This window comes from Maylandia zebra, linkage group LG23 (assembly GCF_041146795.1).
Source record: "Maylandia zebra isolate NMK-2024a linkage group LG23, Mzebra_GT3a, whole genome shotgun sequence".
NCBI classification, from domain to species: domain Eukaryota; kingdom Metazoa; phylum Chordata; class Actinopteri; order Cichliformes; family Cichlidae; genus Maylandia; species Maylandia zebra.
This window is the reverse complement of record NC_135188.1, coordinates 33,320,945-33,348,414: the sequence shown is the minus strand read 5'-3', so window position 1 is coordinate 33,348,414 and position 27,470 is coordinate 33,320,945. Positions and strand designations below refer to the sequence as shown.

General features: G+C 39.3%; 3 protein-coding genes across 3 annotated transcripts; all 3 read left to right on the top strand.

The window, feature by feature from the left end:
- The first annotated feature begins 739 nt into the window (after positions 1-739).
- On the top strand, positions 740-5,296 carry cldn10a (claudin 10a). Its single transcript, XM_004570450.3, has 5 exons — positions 740-1,251; positions 2,618-2,779; positions 2,913-2,994; positions 3,098-3,202; positions 4,187-5,296. The coding sequence occupies exons 1-5, from the start codon at positions 1,032-1,034 to the stop codon at positions 4,314-4,316; spliced, it is 699 nt and encodes a 232-aa protein (XP_004570507.3). The 5' UTR covers positions 740-1,031; the 3' UTR covers positions 4,317-5,296.
- A 3,984-nt stretch (positions 5,297-9,280) lies between these two features.
- Positions 9,281-15,698, top strand: cldn10e (claudin 10e). The gene is made up of 5 exons (XM_014410965.2): positions 9,281-10,440; positions 10,538-10,699; positions 11,344-11,425; positions 11,527-11,640; positions 14,858-15,698. The coding sequence occupies exons 1-5, from the start codon at positions 10,209-10,211 to the stop codon at positions 15,249-15,251; spliced, it is 984 nt and encodes a 327-aa protein (XP_014266451.2). The 5' UTR covers positions 9,281-10,208; the 3' UTR covers positions 15,252-15,698.
- A 4,772-nt stretch (positions 15,699-20,470) lies between these two features.
- Positions 20,471-22,199, top strand: cldn10d (claudin 10d). The gene is made up of 5 exons (XM_004570394.2): positions 20,471-20,793; positions 20,990-21,151; positions 21,241-21,322; positions 21,426-21,533; positions 21,669-22,199. Exons 1-5 carry the CDS (start codon positions 20,562-20,564, stop codon positions 21,859-21,861), a joined length of 777 nt encoding a protein of 258 aa, XP_004570451.1. The 5' UTR covers positions 20,471-20,561; the 3' UTR covers positions 21,862-22,199.
- Positions 22,200-27,470: the final 5,271 nt, after the last annotated feature.

The following is a 27,470-nucleotide window of genomic DNA, read 5'->3' as shown; positions in this document are numbered from 1 at the left end:
TTCCTAAACTTCTTCAGCATAGGTTTTATTCTGCTGTTATAACACTTGAGCCCACAGCAGCCTGTCATTGTCACATGGCAATGAGGTAGAAAGAGAGAGAGAGAGACCCAGGGTTACTATTATGAATATCAACCCTACAGTCTAATATTTCTTTCAGAGGAGGAACTGTGTTTGTTTTTTCTGCCACTTGATGGTGCTCTAATGCTGCTAAACAGGGATGTCAATCACAGCCTAGGGGGCTATAACCAACTTTTCAATGTATCTAATTCTGCCCACTGGGTTGTTTTGAAAATTGTAACTTCCGAAAAAACAGGGCGTACATTGAAGACTTTTAACTGTATTTTAATCAATTTTACACTCATTTCAATGACAAAGATATCAACCATGTCCAATCATATTACTATAAAGTAAGTCACTAAAAATAACCTATTGCATGACAGAAAAGAGGTTTCTCATTGTTTGCATTACATTAAGTAATAGAATTCTTAAAAGTAACAGTTTTTAAACTGTTTTCTGCTTATTTGCAGCATTTCAACAGATTTTTTCCCCCCTGCCAGTACTTTCTCTGTAATTTTATGACTTTATTTCTTAAACTCTAAGTCCAAAGAGCTGTACCAATGGGTTTCTTTGATGTTCTACACCCTTATTTGTTCATGTTGTTGAAAAACCGAGGCATACTGTTGAAACCACACATCATCATCCCTTCTATCTGTGTTCCTCATCTTGCCTTTTCAGATCCTTCCAATTAAAGACTTCCTTCTCCTGGAGATCCTCATGCAACCTCTCTTCATACCGTGTGGAGTGATGACTTGTGTGTCAGTCCCAGCCCCCATACCCTATAAAACTACAGAATGTGGATCGGAGAATGGTGTGTCTTTGAGTGATGCTTGGTCAGAGGCTGAGCAGGAGAAGCAGAAACTAAATTCTGCAGAACTGCCAGCACTGGTGCACCTGTCCTAGACCGACACTCCCACTTTTTGAGAGACAGAACTTGTACTTGTCCCAATCCAGACCTTTAAGTCAGAGGGAAAATGGGCAACATGGCTACAGAAATCACTGCTTTTTTCCTGACCATCTCTGGATGGATCTTGGTGTCATCTACTCTGCCGACAGACTACTGGAAGGTATCTTCTGTGGATGGTACGGTCATTACCACAGCTACCTTCTGGTCCAACTTGTGGAAAACATGTGTGACAGATTCCACTGGTGTGTCAAACTGCAAGGACTTTCCTTCAATGCTGGCTTTGGATGGTGAGTTCATAATATAATGTTGTGTTGCAGTCACAAGGGACGACATTTCTTACATCAGTAAACAGACACAGTTAAATAAATAACCACAAATCTGTGAGCACACATCTGACAGATGTACTTCTTAGATAAATGACCTCATTTGTGAAAAAAGAATGTATTTGAAACTTGATATTTCATTTTCTACCTCAGCCTTGAGGCCACAAATGGCCACTATATTTAAAGCTACTAGCTACTACTTATTAAGCCCTCCTTATATGTCCAATCAAAACAATCTGAGAAAGCCATACAGTCACAGAGAGGTCACTTGATACTTGATATTAGTTTTTCAAAGTTAAGAAAGCAATACTTCTGGCCATCTTAGTGTCCTTTAGACTGCTGTTTTCATTCCTAGGGGTTGGAGAGATCTTTTACCATCTATACATTTAAAAAGCCCAAAGTAACTAAAACACTTTACAACTTAAATTCTACAATTCTTAAATTTCTACAAGAACAAGATGTTAACACAACACTAAATGATAACATTTCAAGTGCAGTCAACTTGTAAGTGAGAAGTCGATATTTACACATCAATCAAACATCATGATTGCATTTTTCTCTACCTGATGAAACATTAAGCTAGCAATAATTAGTTTTACTTACATTTTATTTTTGATCATCTTTTAGTTTTTGCCACAATCTGAGACACTTTTCACATACGAGTCATTTGCAACACTCATGCAACATTTATGCCCATTATTAGCATTATTATTTCTGCATGTGCTCCAACCTTGATACAAGTCTTAAGTATAGACGTAACCTTTAAACTAACTCCCTCACAGTCCACTCTGCAAAAAGTAAGCAAATGAACCAAGCTGGAAAGCATTTCAAAAGCCCTTCCTTTTTATCTATTAAAATCAGGACAAACTGTCTTCAAATAGAGGACATTCAAGACTCTTATTAATAGTGGACAACTTGTAAACCATGTGTAACCCTGGAAGAGATCTTTTTTAAAAAGGCAAAACAGATGTAATTAAGATTTTTTTTACATTGTATAAGATGACAAAAGAAAAGATTACACAGGCATTCATAATTTTGGTTCTCGCATTGCAAAGTTATGACATCACATTAATGTGATTGGTCAGTTGCAGTGTTAATCGTAGACCAACTTTATTATGAAAATCAGTGCAGAAATCCAATTTATTCCAAGTGATTTATTTGCAACTTTATCTCAAATTTCCCTCACACAAGAATACATCAAACTGTTCAATATGAACAAAACAATTCTTTTTTTTTTTCACATTTGTAAGTCTGTTTATTGTTACGATTCATGGGCAACAAAAAAGTAGGGAAACAACTAATAGCTCTCTTCTCTGTTTCATTTTTTAAGCGTACATCCAGGTGTGTCGGGGTTTGATGATCGCTGCTGTGAGTCTGGGTTTCTTTGGTGCCATTCTTGCCTTGGTAGGAATGAAGTGCACAAAAATAGGAGGCTCAAAGACCACTAAAGCTCGGTTGACTGTCCTGTCAGGCTTCCACTTTATTCTTAGTGGTAAAAACCATCCCATTCTATGTATGTCTGGATTTAATGGAGAATAATGTGTGGATTGAATTCTTCTTGAGCTAAGAACATTACCTTAGTTCCTTTTAATTTGATGTAGTAATCTGCTTATTTCTTTCCACAGGCCTCTGCTGCATGACGGCATGCTCCATATATGCTCGCAGGATCACAGCTGACTTCTTTGACCCCCTATTTGTTGCCCAGAAGTAAAAGGATTCCTTTCACATGGATCAAAGACATAATCAGATGAAAGGAAGTCCAGTCAGAAATATCTTGGTTTTTTCATTTTCTTTTCTTTTTTCCCTGCAGGTTTGAGCTGGGAGCCGCTCTCTTCATTGGCTGGGCTGGATCTGTGTTGTGCATCTTAGGAGGACTTATCTTCTGCCTCAGCCTGTCTGAAGGCTTCAGTATCAGGCAAGTGGCTTGGTTTTGCAGATATACAGAATGCGAACAATGTGATTCCACATGAACAGCAAGGTCATAGTGGATCTGATGTGGATGCACTCTAAACTGCATGATTGATTTACTAACTCAATTGGGCAATTTAAGTAATTACTTTAACTGCAATAGACAGGCAAATCCAGTCAAAAACATCCAGTAATCTCTCAGCAACTTGCTGCATAATTGCTGAACCTACAAAGTAAATTGTATGATTGTACGTTATGTTGATTAGCTACTCCAGCTGAATGTTTCCTTTGTTACAGTTGCATAAGAAGGACCTTTTAGAAGTTAAAGTCACCTTGACTGAGGGGAGCTATTGAGAAGTGTTGCATGAGATGGGCAAAGAAAAACAGACTTTTTTTCTTTCGTTCCTTTTTCTTTTAAACATCCTAGTTCTTTTTCCCCACTTTTTGATAACAATCAGGCTGATTAGAGTGTTCTCACTGTATGAATACGGTGAATAGCAGCAATGGCACCTAGTATTGATTGGCAGTCAGTTTGTAATCGTAGTGATTATAAACCAAAAAAATGTGCTACTGGTACTACGTGAAAGTTTGTCTATGCATGTTTTAATCAGACAACCTAGAGGCTTCTAAGAATGGCAAGCTTGGTTTCAAAGATCGGTTTAAAATTTTCCAAATTTCCATTAAATTCATGGTTCCCAGTGGAGGAATCCTAATGACTTCTCTGATCAAACAATATTTAAAATAATTTATTCCATAATGGAGCTGAATTTGTAGCTTTGAGAAAAAATATCTTAACCAGTTTGATGAAATCCTATAGATTAAGTCCCTTTGGTTATCTTTGAACTCTTTTGAAATGCATGAAAAACTCAATATGGTTGTAGAACTTCTTAAATATAACAAGAAAGTTGAAAGGTGTAAGAAAAAAAATGTTTTGCTTGAAACAGAGCTTTGTAGCCTTTACTATGTAAATTTCCTGTTTTGACTTTTGCAGAGCTGAATACTCCTACAGTGGAGCTGCATCTTTTCCGACAACATGCAACAAGACCAGTAAGCCAGCCCAGAGGCCAAACAAGGAAACACAGGAGCCATTGAGGCAGTTTGGAAGAAATGCATATGTGTGAAACTGGACTCTTGTTACACGAGTTGATTTGAGAATTTAACAACATTTCATCATTTAAAACCAAGGACAGCATCCTCCAAAATGAACTAATCTGCATCTGTGGGAAGATAAAAAGTGAGCTAATCTGGGATATGGTTTACATATTTGATTTAGTGTTCAGATTTAAATATGGCTGCCTCATTTCATAAACTCGATTATGAAACATAAGCATTGAGAGTAGGACATTTAATTTGACATAACATGACATTCAAAGTCTTTAATCACCTTTAACAAACTGGCTTTTTCACCATCTTATGGATTGTTAAAACATGTCAAAAATTAATAGTGAAACCTTTTGTTTTCTTACATTTTCTTAAATGTTTTATAACTAACCATTGGCATACTATGACTGATCCATAAATTAAGTAAATGAATTAACTGCTCCAGCTCACAACGATACAAATGTCTTCTTGTTAAAAATGAGCATTTTGGTACTTTTTCCTAAAAGCCTGCATAACTTATAGTAGTTTTATCTTTGTATAATTTACCATCCCTACAACCAAATAATAGGTGGAAGAAGTGCCTTTCTAATTTTCCTAGTCAAGACTAGTTTGACCTCCAAGGCTAACTAGGTCACATCTGACCCCGGAGATGCTTATGTAGATGTGGACGCCCAACCGGAGGTTTCCCGTCTTATCAGCCATCCATCTCCACCTAGGAATATAGGAACCCTGGGCTATGTTACGCAAAACCTCTTGGCCCAGAGGGTAGATACTTGAACCAGCTGACAGAGCGTAGATGTCATGTGCTTTCCACTGCTTTGCATCTGCGAAAAAATAGTCAGGTGTCCAGGGCTCAGCAGAAGGGTGGCTTTGTGTGGTTGTATGTCTCCTGTGTTAAAATGATAAATACATTTTAGCTGGAACTCTCTTGAAATTCTTAAAAAAAAAAAGTTGACAAATATCAACAGCTTGCAATAGCTTTTGTCTAAACTAAAATCATTACAACTACACATTTCAAAAGAAACTGTTGTATCCTGAATGTCTGTGACTGAGAATCATTCAGTCATCTAAGTTATGGTAGTCTTCAGAACTTGAAAAGAAGTAACTGAATAGCTCATTTAAAAATACATTTCTTCCAATGATAAACTTAATGAATTCTAACATCAACTTTCTTTCAAACATTTCTAGACTAATCTTCTAATGTTGCTCCTTTTTCATCCTTCATATAAATTAAATACATATTTAATTTTACATATTTAAACCAACACAAAACCAAAAAGAGTTTGTGAGCATGCCAGTAGCTTTTTGACACTAAGCTGAGGAACAGTGCTACCTTTCAAAGGTTTAGACTTTTCATCCACTTTATTAGGTACACAATATGCTTGTTAAGTCAACCAATCATATGGGAGCAACCTAATGCTCAAACATCAGAATGGGGGAAAATTGTGTTTTAGGTGGCATTGAACATGGCATTGTTGTCTGCTGTTGGTGCTAGACATGCCAGTCTGAGTATTTCAAGAATTTCTCGTGTACTGGGATTTACCACAAAACCATTTCTAGGATTTACAGCGAATGGTCTGAAAAAGAGAAAAGATACAGTGAGGAGCAGTTCTCTGGGAAAAAAATGCCTTGTTAATGCCAGATATCAGAAAAAAACTGATAGGAAGGAATCTAGTATTTGGAAGGTCAGCACATGCATATAGGTTTATATTGGGAGGTTCTACTTGAATTGTTGGTTTTGCACCATTTCAATAAACAGCAGCAAACAGTATAGGGTAGCTGTGATCTCAGTGTTAATGTTAATGTCTGCTTTAGTATACTAGCATTTGTCAGAAGCATCTAAAACACACAATGTGGGTTATAAACCAGTGGACTGGCAGAATTAATACAGTTTGGTATGTTTTTCTTTTTTTAAGTTATTTTTTTCATTTTTTCTGTACAGTCTAAATATCCTGCAGGTTTTAAGAAACAAAGTAACATATATTTCTGTATATGTCTGAAAGCCCATATAAAGAAAAGAGGACATTTGGGAGAGTTTGGCTAGTGAATTGTAAAAGTTGCAGGCTCAGGCGTTAGGCCTATTAAGTACCTACAAGGGGAGGGGCCTCTTTAGGGTTGATGGCTGGGAATCTAATTTAAAGCTAATTTAAACCATCTTTCATAAAGATATTAAGGCTGCCCAGCCTCCAAAATATCAGTATATTTCTCTACCACACTAACAATAACTTTAATATAAGCTGGGTGAACTTTGGAACAAAAAAAGAGCTCTTTCATCTGAACTAAAAGAACATTCATCACTCCCCGGAACTCTCATTACCTCAGATTTAAGTCTAATTAGAGCAGCACAAAGACGCTATGCTGTAATTATGCAGCCCGCCACACAGTGAGGTCCTGGCAAAATTACTAATAACTAGCAGCTTAAATGCCGGAGGCAAAATTGAGAAGAATGCTTCAAGCAGCTTTATTACATATTTCAAGAAGACTTGTAAAGGTCACTCTTTTAGTTGAAATATCAAGCAATGTGATCTCATACGTTGCTTGTTATAATTTTTATACATAAAGTCTGATTTTATTATTTCAAAAATCAGCGGGCCAGAATAGCATCAGTTTAAGGGACAGTTTATCAATCTTTTGACTTATTGGTAGGGACTACCTGAGATAGACTGGAGGATCTGCCTCTCTCCCTATAACAGCTGGCACAGGCTCCAGCAGCCAACCAACCCAGAATTAGGTAAGTGGAAGAAAACAGACGGATGGAAGTGTTGTGGCTTGTGTGACTCAGTGTGTTTTTGAGGTTGATTCTAAGTGATTCTTGTTTTTTTTTTTTAGTGTTTATATTGTTGTTATATATTTTTCTCCTTTAGTATATTCAGTCCCTAGTTTCTTTAGCGTTTCATTCCTGTTACATCAATTCTCCTTTATTAATATCATTTATGTGGGACCCCATATGGAAAAGAAATAGAAAAAACTTATAAAAGACTTGCATCAGATGTGGCCTACTTCATATAGTGAATCATATAAGGCTTACATGATTTACTCATGAAAGTGGCCACTTTCATATATTGTTTTAGTAAGTATCCAAAACATACAAGTTTCATTTATATAATTTTTTATATATATCTGTTTTCACTCTTGTATGTTTTTCACACAAGTTTCACACAAGACAGATAGAAACTTTATAATATGTATATATATATATATATATATATTTATCTTTTCCATATGCAACAGGCCATGTGTCTGTGGTTTCCCCATATATATGAGGAAGAATTTCATGAATCTGAATTTAAGGCAAATTGGCAAAAATAACTCCCTGTCTGTTGAAAACTGTCATGTCCTTTATAGAAATGAGGCGGAATCCAATCACAATGAGAAATGTTTTTCTGATGTGCTTTGTAAAAGCACATCAATATTGTACATTTACATTACCCCTACACATCCACAACTTGGTTAAGAAGCACATCATCATTCTAGAGTTCCCATTATGAGGTAATTGCATGAAGTTAAGAATTGGAAAGTAAAATCTGGAAAATTAAGAGGTCCGGAGCTCAGCTTGTGCTGTAACTCATAGCATCTCAGTCTAACACACTATGGTTGGAAAGCGGGATTATATGTACCAAAAATCGAAAGGGTAACTGGTTAAGCACTTATAATAAAATATAGATGCCAGACATCGGTATGTACTAAAGGCACACTGTCTCATTATGGCTGGCAATGGAGAAATATTAAAACATGACATGTCAAAAAAGAAAGAAAAAAATTCTGCTAGACACAAATCCATTTGTACTTGGTTTATAGCCAGAGTCAAACAAAACTGGGAACCTTTGTTACCATTTTGTGAATCAAAATGGGGATCAGTTTGAAATAGTTATTTGCTAACATTTAATTTTGCAGCATTTCTGCCTCTATCACATAGCACAGTATAGAGTGTGGAAAGAGTGAGGGTGGATGAGTGTAGCTTTTGGTATATTGGTCACCGACTATGGTACCGAATTATGACATATCCGGTTGTTCAGTGATGACGCGACGAATCCTACTTCCGGGGCTAAAGTAGTCTGCGTTTAATATGGCTTTTGTGTTGTTAACATGTTTAATGTTATGTATTTTCTTCTATTTGATCTCAAAAAGCTCCTAAAACAGTCAGTGATCACTGTTGACCTCCCTCGGCTTTTATTACTGCTAATCATTTATTTAAGCTCAGTTTTTAAAACCTTAGGATGAAACTACAGCCCAGCCCATGCAGCAGTATATGAATGACTAACCTCGTATTGTGGATGGATTATCTCAGTTGTTCTCCTGGCTGAAGTTTGGTCCTTTTACAGCATCCTGCCATGCGATTACATTTGTTCATGTCCACCGAGAACACTCACGTTAACTTTTATCAAGTGGAAAAAAAAGTTAGCTTGTTTATATTATGCTAACATAGCTGTGTCGCTAGCGGTCACGTAGCACATCATTATATACCAGCTAGCTCAACTTCAGTAACCCTACAAACGTCACTGCTGTTTAGTTTTCTGTCTTCATTTATGCTGGAAGTGATAGCAGAGCTGTACGTTTTAATTTGTTTCCAAAACCCCGCAGTCAGGACATGCTATATTGTCTGTGAAGGTTCTCAGTCATCCAGGTCATCGTAGGCAAAGGAGCTTGCAAGGAAAGCGTCTGGACTTCTTTAAGTTACTTGAAGACGTTTCACCTCTCATCCGAGAAGCTTCTTCAGTTCTAAGGTCAAATGGTGGAGAGTCCCAGATATAAACCTAGTGGGAGTATCCCACTAGGTTTATCACACCTTGGCTCAGGCGATTAGAGGATCATTAGGGGGTCCTTTTGTCCCTCTGTGGGGGGATACTCCCACTAGGTTTATATCTGGGACTCTCCACCATTTGACTTTAGAACTGAAGAAGCTTCTCGGATGAGAGGTGAAACGTCTTCAAGTAACTTAAAGAAGTCCAGACGCTTTCCTTGCAAGCTCCTTTGACATGCTATATTGTATTTAGATAGAAGCTAGCGAGCTAACTCCCTGCTAACTTCTAACTCCGTTAAATGTCATAAATTCAGTTTTCATGGATGCCTGGATGTTAAACTCAATTGTTACACCTGGTAGAGCAGAACGCTGATCATTTTATTAAAGATGAAAGACTTTAGACAGTTTTTCAACTCTCAGTAATGCCATAGTGATCGTTTGATATATGGACCTGCAGCGGGGTTTAGGTCCAGACACGGCTAGTGACGTCAGACTGAACAATCGGATTATTGAAAAAAATATCAAGCTAGACCTTTACATCCTTAGTCTGGCAACCCTTCCTTAAATTGTACCGTTTGACCCAGCAGTTGTGGAAGATGCAGAAGAAGTAAAGAAATATTCTAAAATCTCTCTTTTAATTAGGTAACCTTTCCTATTCATTATTTTAAGGTTTTGTGATGTTTTTAAATTCCATGCTTTTTAGCTATATTATGGAGGGAACTTAAAAAGCCTGATATAAAAACAAATCTCAGTATTAATTATGAATTAGAAAAGAAAACGCCTCATGCTATAAATAGGTCCTTCTTCTTTTAAGCTGTCTGAAAACAGTGGATATGTCTCCGGTAATTTGAGATACATGCTAAGGTAAGCAATCTCAGGCCCATGAGGACCTGCATTACTACTTTATCCCACACAGACATGCAAAAAGAAATATCTTGATAACAACACCACACATCCCCTTTTTTAAACACGATATTCACTTCTCTCTGAGAAGAGCATTTGTTTGAGTTTGGAGACCGAGGACTGCTTGAATCACCAACTACCATCTTAAAAATTAAAAAAGAAACTCAACAAACTGGTGGTTTGCAGTTGGGTGAAAAAGGATTCAAGCTTAAATAAACAAAAGCTTCTGGGTCAGAAATCTAGAAAGGAAACAACAACAATCCATACAATGAAAATTCGAGTGGTTCAGATCTGGGGGTTCCTGATGACGGTACTGGGTTGGATCTTTGTGGCCTGCACTATGGCAATGGAGGGCTGGAAGATTGCCTCCGTTGGGGGCATGGGAGGTTCGGCTGTCATCAAGGTAGCCTGGCACTGGACTAGTCTGTGGAGATCTTGTTTTACAGACTCAACTGCTGTCACCAACTGTAAGGATTTCCCTGTACTCTGGTCTGTGGAAGGTATGTCAACATATTCAGTATTCAAGCTGTATTTATTCTCATTTGCAAATCAAGAATGTTTATATAAACCTTTGTCTGTCCTTTATTGTCACTCTAGACTATGTCCAAATAGTGAGAGCCCTGTTGATGTCGGCTCTTTCTGTAGGCATGCTGGGGTTTGTACTTAGTCTGCTGGGTATGGAGTGCACCTACATTGGAGGAAAAGTACAATCAAAATACAAGAAGATCTACATTGGTGGATGTTGCCACATCATCAGTGGTAAATGTCTAACTTTAATTACTATAAAATCATAGGGTGTGAATACCATATTATCACTCTTTTAGAAGGGAGGGCTTCTAAAAGTACACAAAGGGATGGCTTTGTGTACTTAAGTTCTATTCATTGTCTGCTCATGGATTTTGCTGGTTAATTTGTGTCAAGGCTGGATAAAGGTAACTTACTGTTGACATTCAGCACAGTAACTTAATATCCTTTTTGAAGCGTTTACCACTGAACCATGAAATAATTGCCAGAATATTCAAGTTTTTACCTCTGCCAGGCAGTTATGATTTTGGTAGGATGCATGAGATTCCTTCTGTCTGTAAATATGATAACTTGAACAATTCTGAATGAATTCTGATGAAACGTTGTAGGGATGTCATCATCAAACAATCCATTAAAACATGGCCCAAATCGACCAAGGTCTTAAAGGTCAATTAATGAGTAATTGGTTGAAAACTGACAAAATGTCTTATAATTTTGCATCTATGACTCTTAGATTACATTTCACATCTGCCTTTCTTTCAAGCTGACCCCAAAATGTATTATATATCTTATGCATACAAACATATGTTGCATATGCAATATGCATAGCAGCCAGTGTAACTTTTGACTCTATTTTTTTAAATTTGATTTGCATTCAGGAGTGCTGTCCACATCTGGGTATGGTGTCTATGCACAGTATGTCTATGCAATACATATTGACCCTGGTCCCACTGGACTCCAGTAAGTAACCATAGTTACACAGAATAAATGTTAACCGACATTGAATAAAACGGAAATTTTAAAATTATGATCTCAGCATCTCTCTGGTTTGCAACCAACAGGTTTAACCTTGGCACCCCAATATTTCTTGGCTGGGTGGGTTCAGCCTTTCACATCACTGGTGGTGCCTTTTATCTATGGTCAGTGTGCACACCGCTCTGTGGAAGAGAGAAAAAGTAAGTGCTTGGACAGTATAGAAGAGAAATGTAGCTTCCAGGTAGGAAAAATGAGGCCAATGCTTTCTATCTGAAGGCCATTAAATGGTTGTAAAAATGGTGGTTGCAAAAAGAAGTCCTGTATAAGTCTATGGGAAAACGGCTTTCCATGCTAACCTCTGTTAACATTACCTGCCAAGTGTATGGGCTCAATCACTAATTTTAAGTCTTAATAATATACGGTATGTCTATTTTGCAACTTTGTCAAAATTGAGGATCATTTGTGTTATGAATCAACACACTTAATGGCAAACAACTTGTTACACAGTCAGACCTGTCTAGGGATGGGAATTGATAAGATTTTCACGATTCTGATTCCATTTTCGATTCTGTTTAACGGTTCGATTCTTTATCGATTCTCTTATCAATTTTTTAAAAAATAAGGAGAACACTAAGGTTGATTAGCTTAGAACTGTGTTTTATATCTTCTCTTGAACAAGATAGAAATTTAAGAGTAACATGGCCTTACAAACCCAACAGTGAGATCTTTAGAGATCCACAGCCTACGGCTCTTCAATGTGGTGTCACAGGGTCCCCAGGAAAAAAAATTGTAAATGTAAAATAATAAAATAAATATTCTTCTGTAGCAATAACAAAGTATAACATAAATTATGCTGTAGTAAATACACAAGAATATCCAGTAATGTCCCTGCCTACAATTAAACACATTCACTTACCGAAAATCAGAGGGATATACTGTGGCAAATGGGTGCAAGCCTTTTACCACAAACTTAGTCACTGCTTGGTGACATTCGTCTATCCTGGCCTGAAAGGAGACGCTACCGGTAGACTGCAGCGAGAACTGCCAGCATCTGAGCCTCATGGTCACCTAAATGCAGCGCACAGTAATGGCAGGTTTTGTAATAAGGCAGATCGCGCTAACATAATATGCACTGTTAGTTGATTATTTACCTGCCGCATTAACGGGAGAGGACGTTCAAACGTTACCGCTGCTGCTGGGTTGAGTCCGGAGCGGAATTAAAAACACGACATTCATTTAAGGTCATCGCTTGTTTTGTGAGCAAATGCTTTTGCATCTTTGTAGTGTTTCCTCCCTTAAATGAAATATCTACTTTGCAAGTATTGCAAGTTGCCCTGCTGTCATCCGTTCTCGTAAAGTATAACCAAACTTTTGAGCGTTTGAGCCGCCATGTTTCCTGCCAGGTCATGTGGGGTGACTGAAATCGATAAGGGAATCGTTTGCAAAAATGCCAAACAATTACAAGGAATTGAAACAGTGGGAACCGGTTCTCAACAAGACCCGGGTTTCGATACCCATCCCTAGACCTGCCCCTCTTTGTCAAATCTGGTATTTGGTAAGGGTAGTTCAATAAGGAGAGATCATTTGAAAGAATGAACACGACAAATGACAAATTTGGCGGTTTGTCTACAATGGCTCGTCTTAGCGGAACAGAAAGGGAGAATGAGAATGAGATTTAAACTACACAGCATGAGTGCTGATTGGCTTGGAGAAAGCCAGGAGAGTGTTACTGGACTAGACCAGTGATGACAAACACCTTGACAACATGATAAAGTTGGAGTGATAAAGCTTTAATTTAGCCAGCAGAACCTGGGAGCAGACAGATGAGAGACCATAGATTGTCCTTAAAGAACTTATGCAGAAGCTTATTTCAATAAAGAGAGATTATTTGAAAGAATGAACGTAATTTATTAATGAACAGAAATTAGATAGGGGTATTGCATGATTAGACTACAATGGTCCGTCTTGGCAGAACAGAACCCCAGCTGTGAAAGGGGATAGAGCAAGATCCCAAAAGAAAAAAAGATCTTACTGCAGCAGAGTTCTGGCCCATGGGAAAGGAAACCTATGCATGTAAGGAGTAATGCATGGCATGGCAAGGCATAGGAAGCATAAGCACAGAGAAGAGCAACAACAACAGACCACCCAAAATACCAGCATGAGTTCTGGGCCTGGCAGTGGCCCTCCAATGGCAGGCTATGTTTGCCATTTGATTGGAAGGGAAAACTGAGGGATAGCAAAGGCCAGAGAGGTTGAGCTTGGGTTAAGGCCCTGGGCTGCAGATAGCTGACAGAACAGAGAACCTGCAAAGACTGAAAATGCAAGCGGTAAGAGCAGCGTTGGCACAGGGCTTCTGATAATTGACAGAATAGAAAGGCTACAAAGGCTGAAAGTTGCAGCACAGGAGAGAAGAGCCGACAATAATGCTCGGGGCCGCTGATGGCCCACAGAGAGAAAAAAAGGCTACGAAAGGCTGAGAGTTGCAAGGAACAGTGGAGAGAAGACACTGCATTAAGGCTTGTGCTGCTGTAGGCCAGTAGAGAGCACACAGAACATAATGAGGCAAAGAGTTAGGAGTGGGAGTAAGAGTAAGACTTTTATACCACCACCAGCTCGATGCCGACTGAATTTAGACTTGGTAACTTAGAAAAGTAAGGCAGAAGATGTGCAAATGATTTGGAGATGAGTGGAAGGAAAGCTGTTTCGAATTATAAGGACTTACCTTACAACATTAAGCCTCCTAGGCAACTTTGATGTGTTTGGCGCTACACGACTGAGGGTGGAAAGAAAGGCTTGTAAGGCTGATAGAGCAGCACCTACCAACCTATTTAGTGAAGATCTTTGAAATGAAACAGTAGAGATAGAGCTATTACCAATTCTAAATGCAGGACTTTTCCAAGATGTTAATGGAAAGAGTTACTGTATAGAGGCCAAGGAGATGCTGCTAAAATGGCAGATAATACAGGGATCCACGTGACTTTATAAGAACCATGCTTGAATCATTCCTGTGGAGGACAGGAAACATCAGAAACTCAGAAGGACTACTCCCGCTAACGATTACCAATGCTGGTACCCCCAAAACCTGAAGAGTTGTGCTAAATGTTTAGAGCACTGAAAACAGAAGAATGATGAAGACAGAAAAAGGACATGCCATTTAAAATAATGAGCAGGTATGCCAAAACCTCCGAGGCAGAAGCCTAAATGACCAAAAGTAGTAGAAGTGCCATGAAGAGCCAGGATGAATAATCGAAAGTAAATGTGTATGACTTGAAAGAAGGCAAATAATAATAAATAATAATTAAAAACATCAACAGTTTGGCTGACCTATCAATTAATACTAATTTGTTTTTTATTATGTCTTGCTTAGTGGAACATGTAACTGTCATGTTTGACAATAATGTGCATCTCCTTCCTTAGGGTGGTTGTCAAGGGATTGCCAGACCCATTGCAAAACAAGTCCACCACATCTCTGTCCACAGTGTCGGAAATCACATCCAAGACCAAACTGTCCTCTATTTCTGAGCTATTATCAAGGTCGGAGGGCTCAGATTTATCTAGCATTGCCTCAAGATCCAGACGCACGACCAAGTCAGGGCGTTCCACCCAGTCAGAAAGGTCTGAAAGGTTTGAGCTGAAGACAGATTTAGGATCAAGATCTGGGTCACAGTCTGGCCTCTCTTCAAGGTCTAGCCTATCAAGTCTGTCAGAAGTGAGGAGTGGCAGGAACAGCCATAGAAGCAGGGCACAAACCTCTATGTCAGGCACTTTAGGGAGTGAGATTGCACCATATGTCAAAAACTCTTATATTTGAACAAATATCAATTATTAGGTAAAAAAAAACTTCAGAGCATGTGATGACCAAGCAGTCAGATGCTTCAAGATTTTAATATGTGGTATAAATTGCATTCTTATCATTGCTGGTGTATTGCATATATTTACCAAATGAAAGGGATGTGGAGGAGACCGGGTCAGATCCTGGGGCTACTGCTTAGCATACTAGGCTGGATGTTTGTGGGTTGCACACTTGCTATGGCCTACTGGAGGTAGGCTGCTTCACATTAGAGGAAATAAATAGAACAATTAATGTGATTTCATCTATAGCTAGAGATTTCTGATGGACAGAAAATAAAAAGTGCAGACTGTTAGTTAATAAATAGTGGATATGTGGTGGGATTAAATAAGTTGATGCTTCTTCCTTCTCCTTTTTGAACATGTAAGTTATAATTATTATTGCTTTGTTTTCGTTTTGTTTGCTTTGTCTTTTTCCCTCTTTTGTTGTTGTTATACTATTTTAACATGTTCAAAATAAAGATTCAGTACAATACAATACTTCTATCTCTGTCAATTGAGCATCGCACCTTGTGGAAAATCTTGAAAACAAAGTGTTTAGTGTTAGAATATCCAGACACTGCAACTGCTATATAGAAACCCAAGCAAAGATCACAGGCAACCAGTCCTTGCAGCATAGCCTTGACACAATGAACATAATACATTTCTTACCACATAATACAAAGCTGCTATCTTCTGTTTGTTATAAACACAGTTTATTCCTACAAGTCACAATAGAAAGTTAAAAGGGGTCAAATGGATAGAAATAATATGACCATAATCAAGCAGGAAAAAACAAACAAACAAAAAAAACCAATCAGTCAGTGCCTCCCACCTGACCCCTCAAATTAATCTTTAGTACAATAACAATTAAGCTCTGGAAAATGTTAGCTTCATGTTATAAATATTTTCTGAGTTGAACAACTCAGAGTACATAACAGTTGGTAAACATTTATAAAAACAAACAAACAAACAAACAAAAAATAGCCTATTTGAGTAATGTTAGAAGTAAATGAATCTGTAAATGAAAAAATAAGAGTGGGTTTTATTAAGAAACTATATAAATGTGTGTGTGTGTGTGTGTGTGTGTGTGTGTTCGTGTGTGTGTGTGTGTGTGTGTGTTCGTGTGTGTGTGTGTGTGTGTTCGTGTGTGTGTGTGTGTGTGTGTGTGTGTGTATATATATATATATATACAACATACTAAAGGTAAAATTCATTTGAGGGCTATGTAGTGGAGTGCTTTGCAGTTGCTGTTCTTGTCACTTTAGCTACTAATCCTAATTTCCCTTGTTTTTAATCAACTGAGGGCTCCAGAAAAAAAATCTTAAAGTGTTATGCATTTCTTTTTAGTTTGCTTCCAAGGAGCACGACTTTCTTGTTGGTTTTTTTAAAGTGTTTCTGAGAAACTTCTCCAGGCTTTATGAAGGTCTTTCAAAGTTTTTCTTTGGACCTTTCGGTCTTTCACTTTTTCACTCATTCTCACATCAGTCCAAGGTTCAACAAACTTATCTGTTTGTTGAACCACTTAATGCTGACCTGAGAAACATTCAAGCATAAAAAAGGCAGCAAACTCAAGAAATGAAACAGTGCTGTGTCTACACACAAGGAACAACTTAAGATAAGATAAGATAAGATAACCTTTATTAGTCCCACACGTGGGAAATTTGTTTTGTCACAGCAGGAAGTGGACAGTGCAAAAGTTATGACGCAAAAATTAGAATACAATAAGAATAAATACAGTACACAGCTGTACAGAATAGAATAAAATAATATACTATATACAGTAGAATAAAATAGAATAAAAATATACAATAAGATAAAAATAGAATACGAATGCTATATACAACTGAGTAAAAATACAACGATGCCAGAAAAGATTATTGCACTTAGTGTTATTGCACATGTGTGGATGTGTGTGTTTGTTCAGTTAAAGTCTTTGTTGTGGAGTCTGACAGCAGTGGGGAGGAAAGACCTGCGAAATCTCTCCGTCCCACACCGTGGGTGCCGCAGTCTGCCACTAAAGGAGCTGCTCAGTGCTGTCACAGTCTGCTGCATGGGGTGGGAGACGTTGTCCAACAGGGATGACAGCTTAGCCGCCATTCTCCTGTCACTCACCACCTCCACTGGGTCCAGAGGGCATCCTAGAACAGAACTGGCCCTTCGGATCACCCTGTTCAGTCTCTTCCTGTCCCCAGCAGAGATGCTGCCGCCCCAGCAGACCACACCATAAAAGATAGCAGAAGCCACCACAGAGTCATAGAAGGTCTTCAGGAGTGGGCCCTCCACCCCAAACGACCTGAGTCTCCGCAGCAGGTACAGCCTGCTCTGCCCTTTCCTGTAGAGGGCGTCTGAGTTATGAGTCCAGTCCAGTCTGTTGTTCAGATGAACACCAAGGTACCTGTAGCTGTCCACAGCCTCAATGTCCATACCTTGGATGTTCAGTGGTTGCAGTGGAGAATGCTTGTGCCTGCGGAAGTCTACCACCAGTTCCTTGGTTTTACTGGCATTGATCTGGAGGTAGTTCAGCTGGCACCAGTCCACAAAGTCTTGAGTCAGTCCTCTGTACTCCTTGTCGTCCCCATCAGTGATGAGGCCGACTATTGCAGAGTCATCAGAGAACTTCTGCAGGAAGCACTGGGTGGAATTGTGGGAGAAGTCTGCAGTGTAGATGGTGAAGAGGAACGGAGCCAGAACCGTTCCCTGTGGGGCCCCCGTACTGCAGACGACCCTGTCCGACACACAGCCCTGAGTCCTCACATACTGTGGTCGGTCGGTGAGGTAGTCCAAAATCCAGGTAGTGAGGTGATGGTCCACTCCAGAGTTCTCCAGCTTGTCCTTCAGAACCGAGGGAAGAATGGTGTTGAAGGCACTGGAGAAATCAAAGAACATGATTCTCACAGTGCTTCCAGCGGTCTCCAGGTGAGCGAGGGAACAATGTAGGAGGTGAATGATGGCATCATCCGCTCCAATGCCAGGCTGGTAGGCAAACTGAAGTGGGTCCAGTGATGAGCTTGTTAGGCGCCGAAGCTGAGCCAGGACCAACCAACTTTGCCCATTTTAAATGGTATCTTTAGGCACTTTGTTATTAAGGCAGTCTATGGCAAAAACACTTAATTTGTTTCCATGTATTTAGCTGAAAACCTGTGAAAGATAAAACTTCTGATATTTCTGTGTGTGTTGCTTTAAATGTCATAGCCTTTTGTTTAATCTAATACTTATGAGTACCCTGAGTAAACACAATATGCTGGAATGGCCCTTTAAGAAAGAAGAAAATGAGGTGACCAAAGGAGAAAGAACGAAAAGTAAGCCTGCACTCTGACCCTGGTGTGCTATTTTGGGATAATATGTTATAATGAGGTCTTTAAGATATGGTGGGGCCTGACCATTCCGGACTTTGTCTCAGCACACCTTCAGGGAGTCAGGGAGCTTCTGCTGAGCAGTTTCTCCATTGGTTTGGCTGGCATAGTGATTGCATTTTTTGGATTGGAGTGCAGACACATTGGGGGAGACCAGAGAAGTATAAATGGGATCTGATAAACAGCATCTACTTTCCATGTGGTCGGCTGTGAGTATCATTTATTTGCATGTACAAAGCCTGAGCTGCAATTCAATTCAATTCAATTCAATTCAATTCAATTCAATTCAATTCAATTCAATTCAATTCAATTCAATTCAGTTCAATTCATACAGCGCCAAATCACAACAACAGTCGTCTCAAGGTGCTTCATATTGTAAGGTAGACCCATAGGATGACCCCCAAATGAGAAGGCACTTTGGCAACAGTGGGAAGGAAAAACTCCCTTTTAACAAGAAGAAAGCTCCAGCAGAACCAGGCTCAGGGAGGGGCGGGGCCATCTGCCATGACCGTTTGGGGTGAGAGAAGGAAGACAGGATAAAAGACACAATTTCAGAAGCTTCTCGGAACACCCACTTACTGGTTTGTTGTGTGTGTTTTTCCCCGTGTGTCATCAACTCTCCCTCATGCAGGTGTGTCAGGCATGGCTGCTTACTGTTTATACATAAACAACGTGGTCGAGTTGTTTTTACATAGACAAGCAGATCCATCGAAACTGAGGTAATGTGGTTTTTAAATCCCTCCCGTGAATTCTCACTCTAACTAGCTGTATAATTCACTGTGTAACTCCACACGTAGTTAACTATCCAAAAAGGTTGGTTTACTTAAATGTAAACCATATAAACTACTGTGCTTTGTTACCACTACTAGAATCAATGGGGGGGGAAAAAACATTTAAAGCATGAGGAAAATTCTTGATCCTCTCCCTCCATCAGACTGAAAGAGGAAGATAGAGAGATGTTTTGAGGAACTCATAACATTATGAGCAAGGAAAAGCTTAGATTCAGAAACATCATGCAAAAGCATCTCAACATTACTGAAGTAATGTAGGATGATCTTGTCAGTGAATGAAACAAAAGGCAGCCAACATTCAAAGAGCGTTGGAATGTCCTTGACGAAGCTTGGAGATCTATTCCAAAAGACTATTTACAGAAATGACAAGACAGCTTGGATAAGACAGTTCTGGCTGAATGCAGAATGCAATGACGGCAAATCGCATAAATGCATGTTTTATTTACAACAGCACGACATGAAACACTCAGACATAAAGTTAGGCAATGGTTCACCAAAATGCAGAAAACTATCTCTATAAATTTTGGAGGATTTTTTTATTATTTTCCCCAATTTTAAGTCGCAAAAGACTGCGATGTACTCAGAAACAACTTCATCCACAAACACAGGTTAAAGGTCTACCATTGCAAATAAGCCCCATTTGAACATGATCCAGAAACCATGCTGTCTTCTGTTATTACACAATAACAGATATGAAACAATGAAAAACAAATACGTTTAACAATTCTGAAATCTGGGATCACCGTGAAACTTGAAAGTTATGAAATACCCCCCCCCCCCCCACCACCACCACCACCACACACACACACACACACAACATCACACAAACAACAGTTAATGTTTAGTCATGAAAACCATGACTTTTACACATTTGACATCTGAGCAGGGAACCTAAACAAAGTAGAGGCACACCATGATGAAAAGGTTAAAACCAATGGCAGGCGTAATGCTGTTCCTGGTGGCAACATCAAAGGCGCTTACTGGACAAAACTATCTAAAAGATAAGATGAGCTCAAAGCATCCACACTGCTAGTCTGACACTTACACATCAGCAATGACACAAAGGAGGAGGCCCATTCACATTTCCTGCAGTGAGACCTTACTTTTTCAACTGTTACGAATTTTGGTCGAAGACCAGAATTCACCATGAAATACAGGACGGTGGTGATGTACGTGGAGATTGGCTGCTTCGTGTCCTGCTTATGTGGCTGGATTCTGGTCTCTTCAACTCTTCCCACAGAGTACTGGACTTTCTCAGAGGTGGGCACCGTAGTGCTGACCACCTCCAACTACTACTCCAACCTGTGGATGGACTGCATCTCAGACACCACGGGGGTGTCTGACTGCAAATACTACCCCTCCATGCTGGCCCTGCCTGGTAGGATACGCTGAGATCTTCAAAACTTTACAGTCTCTCTTTTTAATTTCTACTCAGCTGTTCCTTTAGCTCATTGCTATGTTTTTCTATGTTGAAGATACAATTTGAAGCAGAGAAATCATACAAATTTCTTTAGGTTATCTTAATAAAATGCACAACTGTTATGTTAACATAAACTGTATTTGTTTTCTTTCAGTGTTCTTGCACGCCTGCAGAGCACTGGCGGTCTGTGCTGTCATTACAGGCTTCTTCGGTGGCGTCCTCACACTCATAGGGATGAAATGTACTAAAATAGGTGGGACAGAGATTGTCAATTCAAGGGTGACATTTTCTGGTGCTATCACCTACCTGGCTTCAGGTAAACAATCCTTCAATACATATATGTTGGTTGATCAGTTTTCAAAATAGCCAAAAAGAGGTTTTAAAATACAGCCTCTTTTCTGGTAGGCGGCTGCGGCATGATCACCTACTCGTGGTGGGCTAACAGAGTCATAACTGAATTTAAGAATCCAAATTTCAGGTCACAGAAGTGAGTAATTTTCAAGTGGTATTCATATTATAGTAGCTGATTTTTAAAAATAGATATTAACTTTAAAAATCCATGCAATGAAACACATCTGCATTCACTTCAGGTTTGAACTTGGAGCGGCAATTTTTGTTGGCTGGGGAGGATCCCTTCTTCTTATTTGTGCAGGGGCAGTGCTGGCCTATTTGTCTGGGAAAGAAATCCTACCATCATGGTGAGTAAAATAAATAAGTCCTTAAAGGTTGTAAAGTGGTAACCTTTCTCTATTCGTGGCTGCCTGTATAGCAGGCCACAACTAGCAACCGATAACAGCTTGGATTACCTCACCTTGTGTCTCCTGTTTTTCTAGCATTAGTTCCACCCAAAGGCCACAGAGACCAGTTTCCTACACCACTGCCCGTACCAGACGTACATACATGATGCCGCCCCCATCCTCCAGAGTGACATTAGTACCCCCACTGTATAACAAAGGCATGGATGGCCGAACAACCAGAGCAACAAATAAGACAGATCAAACCTTGGGGAGAGACAGCTTCGTCTGAGCCAGAGGGAACCAAGAGTGAAGAGAACAGGAAACGTATGATTACCCATACAATATGAAGCTGTAGCATAAAGGAGAAATTGCTCTTACTGGTTGGTGTTGTAAATTACATTTGAGTCCACAAGGTGGACGAGGTGTATTTTGTATAAAAATTGGCCAACCTCCTCAAAATTCCATGTCTCCAATCCTCTTTGTACAAGTTCAGTTGCTAATATAAGTTATAAAATGTTTAACAATTGGCCTTTAATGTTTTACTGGTGCATTTCCTTACTTATAATATTCTGCACCAATTTTTCTGTTTGCAAGTTTTTTAATGCTTAAAATCTCTGCAATAAAGTTGTGTCCCTGAATTGCCTGTGCCACCAGTGACTCTTATGTAAATCCTTCTGAATGGGTCCCCTCATTGGGGACTCAATGAGGGGACCAATTCATCTTCATCTTTTTCTTGATATTTCAGAATGGCTAACTGATGTGTTAAAGCATAACATGTCCAACCTGTTACTCTTATTTACCATACAAACTGATCATTTTTGTAATTTTGATCAAGTGGTTGATAAGCATTTTAAAACTTCTTTTTGAGTTCTTCATGTTCATGCCTGGTTTGTGTTGTGGAAAAATAATTTGAGCCCCTCCCTGAGCCTGGTTTTGCCGGAGGGTTGTGAGAATCTGCCGGAGGTTTCTACCTCCAGCAGAAAGGGAGTTTTTTCTTTCCACTGTTGCCAAAGTGCTTGGTCATAGGGGATGTTGGGATTTCTGTATACTATTGTAGGGTATTTACCTTACAATATAAGGAAAGGTATATTATAAGAAAGCCCTCTGTAAAGCTAGAACATCTTACTATTCATCACTGATTGAAGAAAATAAGAGCAACCCCAGGTTTCTCTTCAGCACTGTAGCCAGGCTGACAAAAAGTCAGAGTACTGTTGAGCCAACCATCCCTTTAACATTAACTAGTAATGATTTCATGAACTTCTTCACAAATAAAATTTTAATCATTAGAGAAATTATTACTTAATTAATTACTAATTACTTCCTCCAAATAATCAACGTGTCTTTTAGACCCCATTTCTACAAAACTGCTCAAAGAAGTCCTGCCATTAATTAATGCTTCAATCATAAATATGATCAACCTATCTCTAATAATCGGCTATGTACCACAGGCCTTCAAGCTGGCTGTAGTTAAACCTTTACTCAAAAAGCCATCTCTAGACCCAGCTGTCTTAGCTAATTACAGGCCAATCTCCAACCTTCCTTTCATATCAAAAATCCTTGAAAGAGTAGTTGTCAAACAGCTAACAGATCATCTGCAGAGGAATGGTTTATTTGAAGAGTTTCAGTCAGGTTTCAGAGCTCAGCACAGCACAGAAACAGCTTTAGTGAAGGTTACAAATGATCTTCTTATGGGCTCTGACAGTGGACTCATCTCTGTGCTTGTCCTGCTAGACCTTAGTGCAGCATTCGATACTGTTGACCATAATATCCTATTAGAGTGATTAGAGCATGCTGTAGGTATTACAGGTACTGCACTGCAGTGGTTTGTATCATATCTATCTAATAGACTCCAATTTTTGCATGAGTCAAAAATGCAAGGTCAAAGGTCAACTATGGTGTTCCACAGGGTTCAGTGCTAGGACCAATTCTGTTTACATTATAAATGCTTCCCTTAGGCAGTATCATTAGAAGACGTAGCATACATTTTCACTGCTATGCAGATGACACCCAGCTCTATCTATCTATGAAGCCAGATAACACACACCAATTAGTTAAACTGCAGGAATGTCTTAAAGACATAAAGACCTGGATGGCCGCTAACTTTCTGCTTCAGATAAAACTGAGGTTATTGTACTCGGCCCTGAAAATCTTAGAAATATGGTATCTAACCAGATTCCTACTCTGGATGGCATTACCTTGGCCTCCAGTAATACTGTGAGGAAGCTTGGAGTCATTTTTGACCAAGAAAATATCTTGCGCAAATTCTCTAAAATTAGAAATATCCTGTCTCAGAGTGACACTGAAAAACTAGTTCATGCATTTATTACTTCCAGGCTGGACTACTGTAATTCATTATTATCAGAAATTCCTAAAAACTCCCTGAAAAGCCTTCAGCTAATCCAAAATGCTGCAGCAAGACTACTGGCAGGGACCAGAAAGAGAGAGCATATTTCTCCTGTTTTGGCTTCCCTTCATTGGCTCCCTGTTGAATTCAAAATCCTGCTCCTCACATACAAGGTCTTAAATAATCAGGCCCCATCTTATGACCTTGTAGTACCATATAACCCCATTAGAGCACTTCGCTCTCACACTGCAGGCCTACTTGTTGTTCCTAGAGTATTTAAAAGTAGAATGGGAGGCAGAGCCTTCAGTTTTCAGGCCCCTCTTATGTGGAACTTTCTTAAAACTTTCCTTTTTGGTAAAGCATATAGTTAGGGCTGGACCAGGTGACCCTGGATCCTCCCTTAGTTATGCTGCAATAGATGTAGGCTGCCGGGAGATTCCCATGATGCATTGAGTTTTTCCTTTCCAGTCACCTTTCTCACTCACTATGTGTTAATAGACTTCTCTGCATTGAATCGTACCTGCTATTAATCTCTGTCTCTCTTCCACAGCATGTCTTTATCCTGTCTTCCTTCTCTCACTCCAACCAGTCGCAGCAGATGGCTCCGCCCCTCCCTGAACCTCTGCCGGAGGTTTCTTCCTGTTAAAAGGGAGTTTTTCCTTCCCACTGTCGCCAAAGTGCTTGCTCATAGGGGGTCATTTGATTGTTAATCCTCAGGACCTTCTACCACTGTGCCATTGAGAGCATCCTCACTGGATGCTCTCTACTTCCGTCAGTTAAGCTAATCATCTGCTCCGTCAGGCAGGAGGTACTCCGCATTGTATATATTATACATAAAAGCTGTTTTTTTGAATAATATTCATCTACTGACTTGTGTACACACATGCACACACGCACACACACACATATATATATATATATATATATGTATATACACACATATGCACACATCTGTTGTTTGTGAAGCTTGCACACAAGACTTTGACTCACGTGTGCTGTACCAGTGCCATCCACTACCATTCAGATAGTCTTCTCCTCTAGCATCTTGACAGTCATAGTATCCTGTTTTGAACACATAGGTTGAACACCTAAGAATAGTCCTTTCATTCTGGCACAGGAGAACATTCATCTGCCAGAGTTTGCCCACATTACTGAGAAGTTTAGCACAGGGAGTCAGCGTGCTCATTAATAGACACTGAGGAGTGGAGGCCTGATGTAGAACTTTGGCTGGACCCTGCAGAGTCAAACTGAGTCGTGTCATGAGTGCAGCTGGCCCTCCTTGCCGACCCAGATGTACAGACTCTACTAGAGTCAGGAGATGGGTTCAGAGCCATTCAGCAACAATGGTTGACGGGGAATACCTTGCAGGTCACGATAGGTCTTCAGAGCATCAACTGGATGTGAGTGTTTGGAGAGTTCAGTGGCAGTGAATTCTCTCTGAAACCACTGACCCAGAACTGTTTCCCAGGGTCTGTGGTGGAGGCTATTGAGAAGAAAAACTGACCATCCCAACACCATTCTAATGTCTCTGATTTCTTAGCAGGAGGGCCATAGCCCAATAACATGGTGGTAGTTGCTGTTGCTGCTCTCTGCTTGGTATCAGCTTTGCATCCTTCCCTTGATGGACACATTGTTGAGGATGATGGAAATACACATCATGATCTTGAATACAGACTTTGTACTCGAGCCACTCTGCAAAATCTGGTAAGGTCGGCATTGGTGACTGAAGAGGATTGATGAACCACTTAAACTGTACTCGAAGAATGGCAGTTTGGACAGCAGTCTGGTGACATGCAACCCACACTCCAGTTCTAGTCTCCCCTCTTTCCCAAGCTGTTCCAACATTCCGACTAGAGCGTGTACTTTTAGAGGAAAAAGATGGAACCCTCAGCTGTCGCCACTCCAGACAGGAGGCTCAGACAGCACGTCAGTGATCTGCTGCAGGGCTAGTTTGTGAATTTGACCATACGGCTCTACAGGTTCTGGCTGTTGCTGTATGAATCTGCAATCAGGAGAGCATCTTCCAGCTTGAGCTGATCATGATAAAGGTGGGATCAATTTTGCTACTAACTCTCCACAAGACAGTTAATAACTAACTTTAGTAGCTTTAGTAGTTTTTTAAATGTTTATTTTATCCCCAGTTTTTGCTTAAATGAGAAAGCTTCTGCTTTTTTCTGACACTTTCATTCATGACATTACTTTTTGACTGTATGTGTTGTTAAAGCAGGCATATAATGCATGCTTATGAAAAAAAGAGAGAAAGAGCATCACTATATCCACTACACAATTATTTTGTCACCTCTACACGTCTTCAGATATCTTGCCTTTGTTACTTCTGTTTTTCTTTTGCATTGATTGATCACCCGATACACATGAAACATACACAAAAATCTTATTTTAATAAAGAGATTTTAAAAAATTATTTCCAATCTGTAGAAAACAATGTAGGTACAAAGTATTCTGTACCTACGTCGCACATTGTACATTACATTGTACCATTTGCACTCTCCCTCCTGGTCGCTCAGGTAAGCCAATCATCTGCTCTTAGATGTGCCAGGACACAGCGTAAGCTCAGAGAGCTTTTGCTGTGACAGCGCCTAAGTTGTGGAATTTGCTGCCATTGTCTATTTTTAAGTCACTTCTTAAAATCCGTTTTGAATTATTTCTTATTATTCATTTATTTATTTTTGTATTTTTCTTCTGTCCTTAATGATAAGCACTTTACTCATCACTCGCTAAATACAAAGCATTTTATAAATAAAAATGACATACTTTAATTGGAAATCAACGAAAGTGAATTTAATCGGTAATGCTCTCCATTGAGAACGAGTGCCACACACAGTGATCAATTTCTCATATTTCTTAAAAAGTCCTTACTGTAGTACTGAGCCTGTACTTCTGCTGAGATGCCAGAAGATGGTGCTCAAGATTAAATAAACGAATAAAAAGACAATGTTTTCTGTATACTTGGTAGATGTTGCAATCCTACAGATCAGCAGATAACCTCAAAATGTTGTTGAAAAAAAGAACAAGATCATTACAAAAAGCTGAAACGTAAACTTTCAGTGTGTATGACAAGAACTCAGTTTATCTCATAAGATCAGTTTCAAGGGAATCTACTGAGTTTGTTTTATGCTCCTTACGTGTTTAATTCTTGGAGTCTTTTAATGCAGTTTTGCATGTTCTCTCTCTAATTTTCACATTTCTTGAAAGTAAATCTTTGCCTGAATATAAGGAAAGGCATATTGGGTCTACTTTAACTTTCATCTGACGCCAGGCTCAGATAGCTTGCCTTGAAGACTGTGAACTGGTGCTATATAAAATAAATGAAATAATATTATTATAGCTAAATAATATTGTTTACCCCCAAAATTACAGCAAAAATTGACCCAAAATTTTCCACAAATCCTGCCATTTTTAACGATTTCAAGCATTTAAAGTATATTCTAGTTTTTATCTTATTGAATTAAAAATATAGACTGTAACATAACGATGTCAGTTAATTATTAGGCTGTTTTAGACAAGACTGCATTGAAACTGGTTTGCAGATATCT

Coding starts and splice junctions, on each gene's coding strand:
- cldn10a (XM_004570450.3), top strand. CDS start 1,032: ATGGGCAACATGGCTACAGAAATCACTGCTTTTTTCCTGACCATCTCT. Junction 1,252..2,617: donor TTCAATGCTGGCTTTGGATG/GTGAGTTCATAA, acceptor TCATTTTTTAAG/CGTACATCCAGGTGTGTCGG. Junction 3,203..4,186: donor TCTGAAGGCTTCAGTATCAG/GCAAGTGGCTTG, acceptor TGACTTTTGCAG/AGCTGAATACTCCTACAGTG.
- cldn10e (XM_014410965.2), top strand. CDS start 10,209: ATGAAAATTCGAGTGGTTCAGATCTGGGGGTTCCTGATGACGGTACTG. Junction 10,700..11,343: donor ATGTTGCCACATCATCAGTG/GTAAATGTCTAA, acceptor ATTTGCATTCAG/GAGTGCTGTCCACATCTGGG. Junction 11,641..14,857: donor CTCTGTGGAAGAGAGAAAAA/GTAAGTGCTTGG, acceptor CTCCTTCCTTAG/GGTGGTTGTCAAGGGATTGC.
- cldn10d (XM_004570394.2), top strand. CDS start 20,562: ATGAAATACAGGACGGTGGTGATGTACGTGGAGATTGGCTGCTTCGTG. Junction 20,794..20,989: donor CTCCATGCTGGCCCTGCCTG/GTAGGATACGCT, acceptor GTTTTCTTTCAG/TGTTCTTGCACGCCTGCAGA. Junction 21,152..21,240: donor TATCACCTACCTGGCTTCAG/GTAAACAATCCT, acceptor CTTTTCTGGTAG/GCGGCTGCGGCATGATCACC.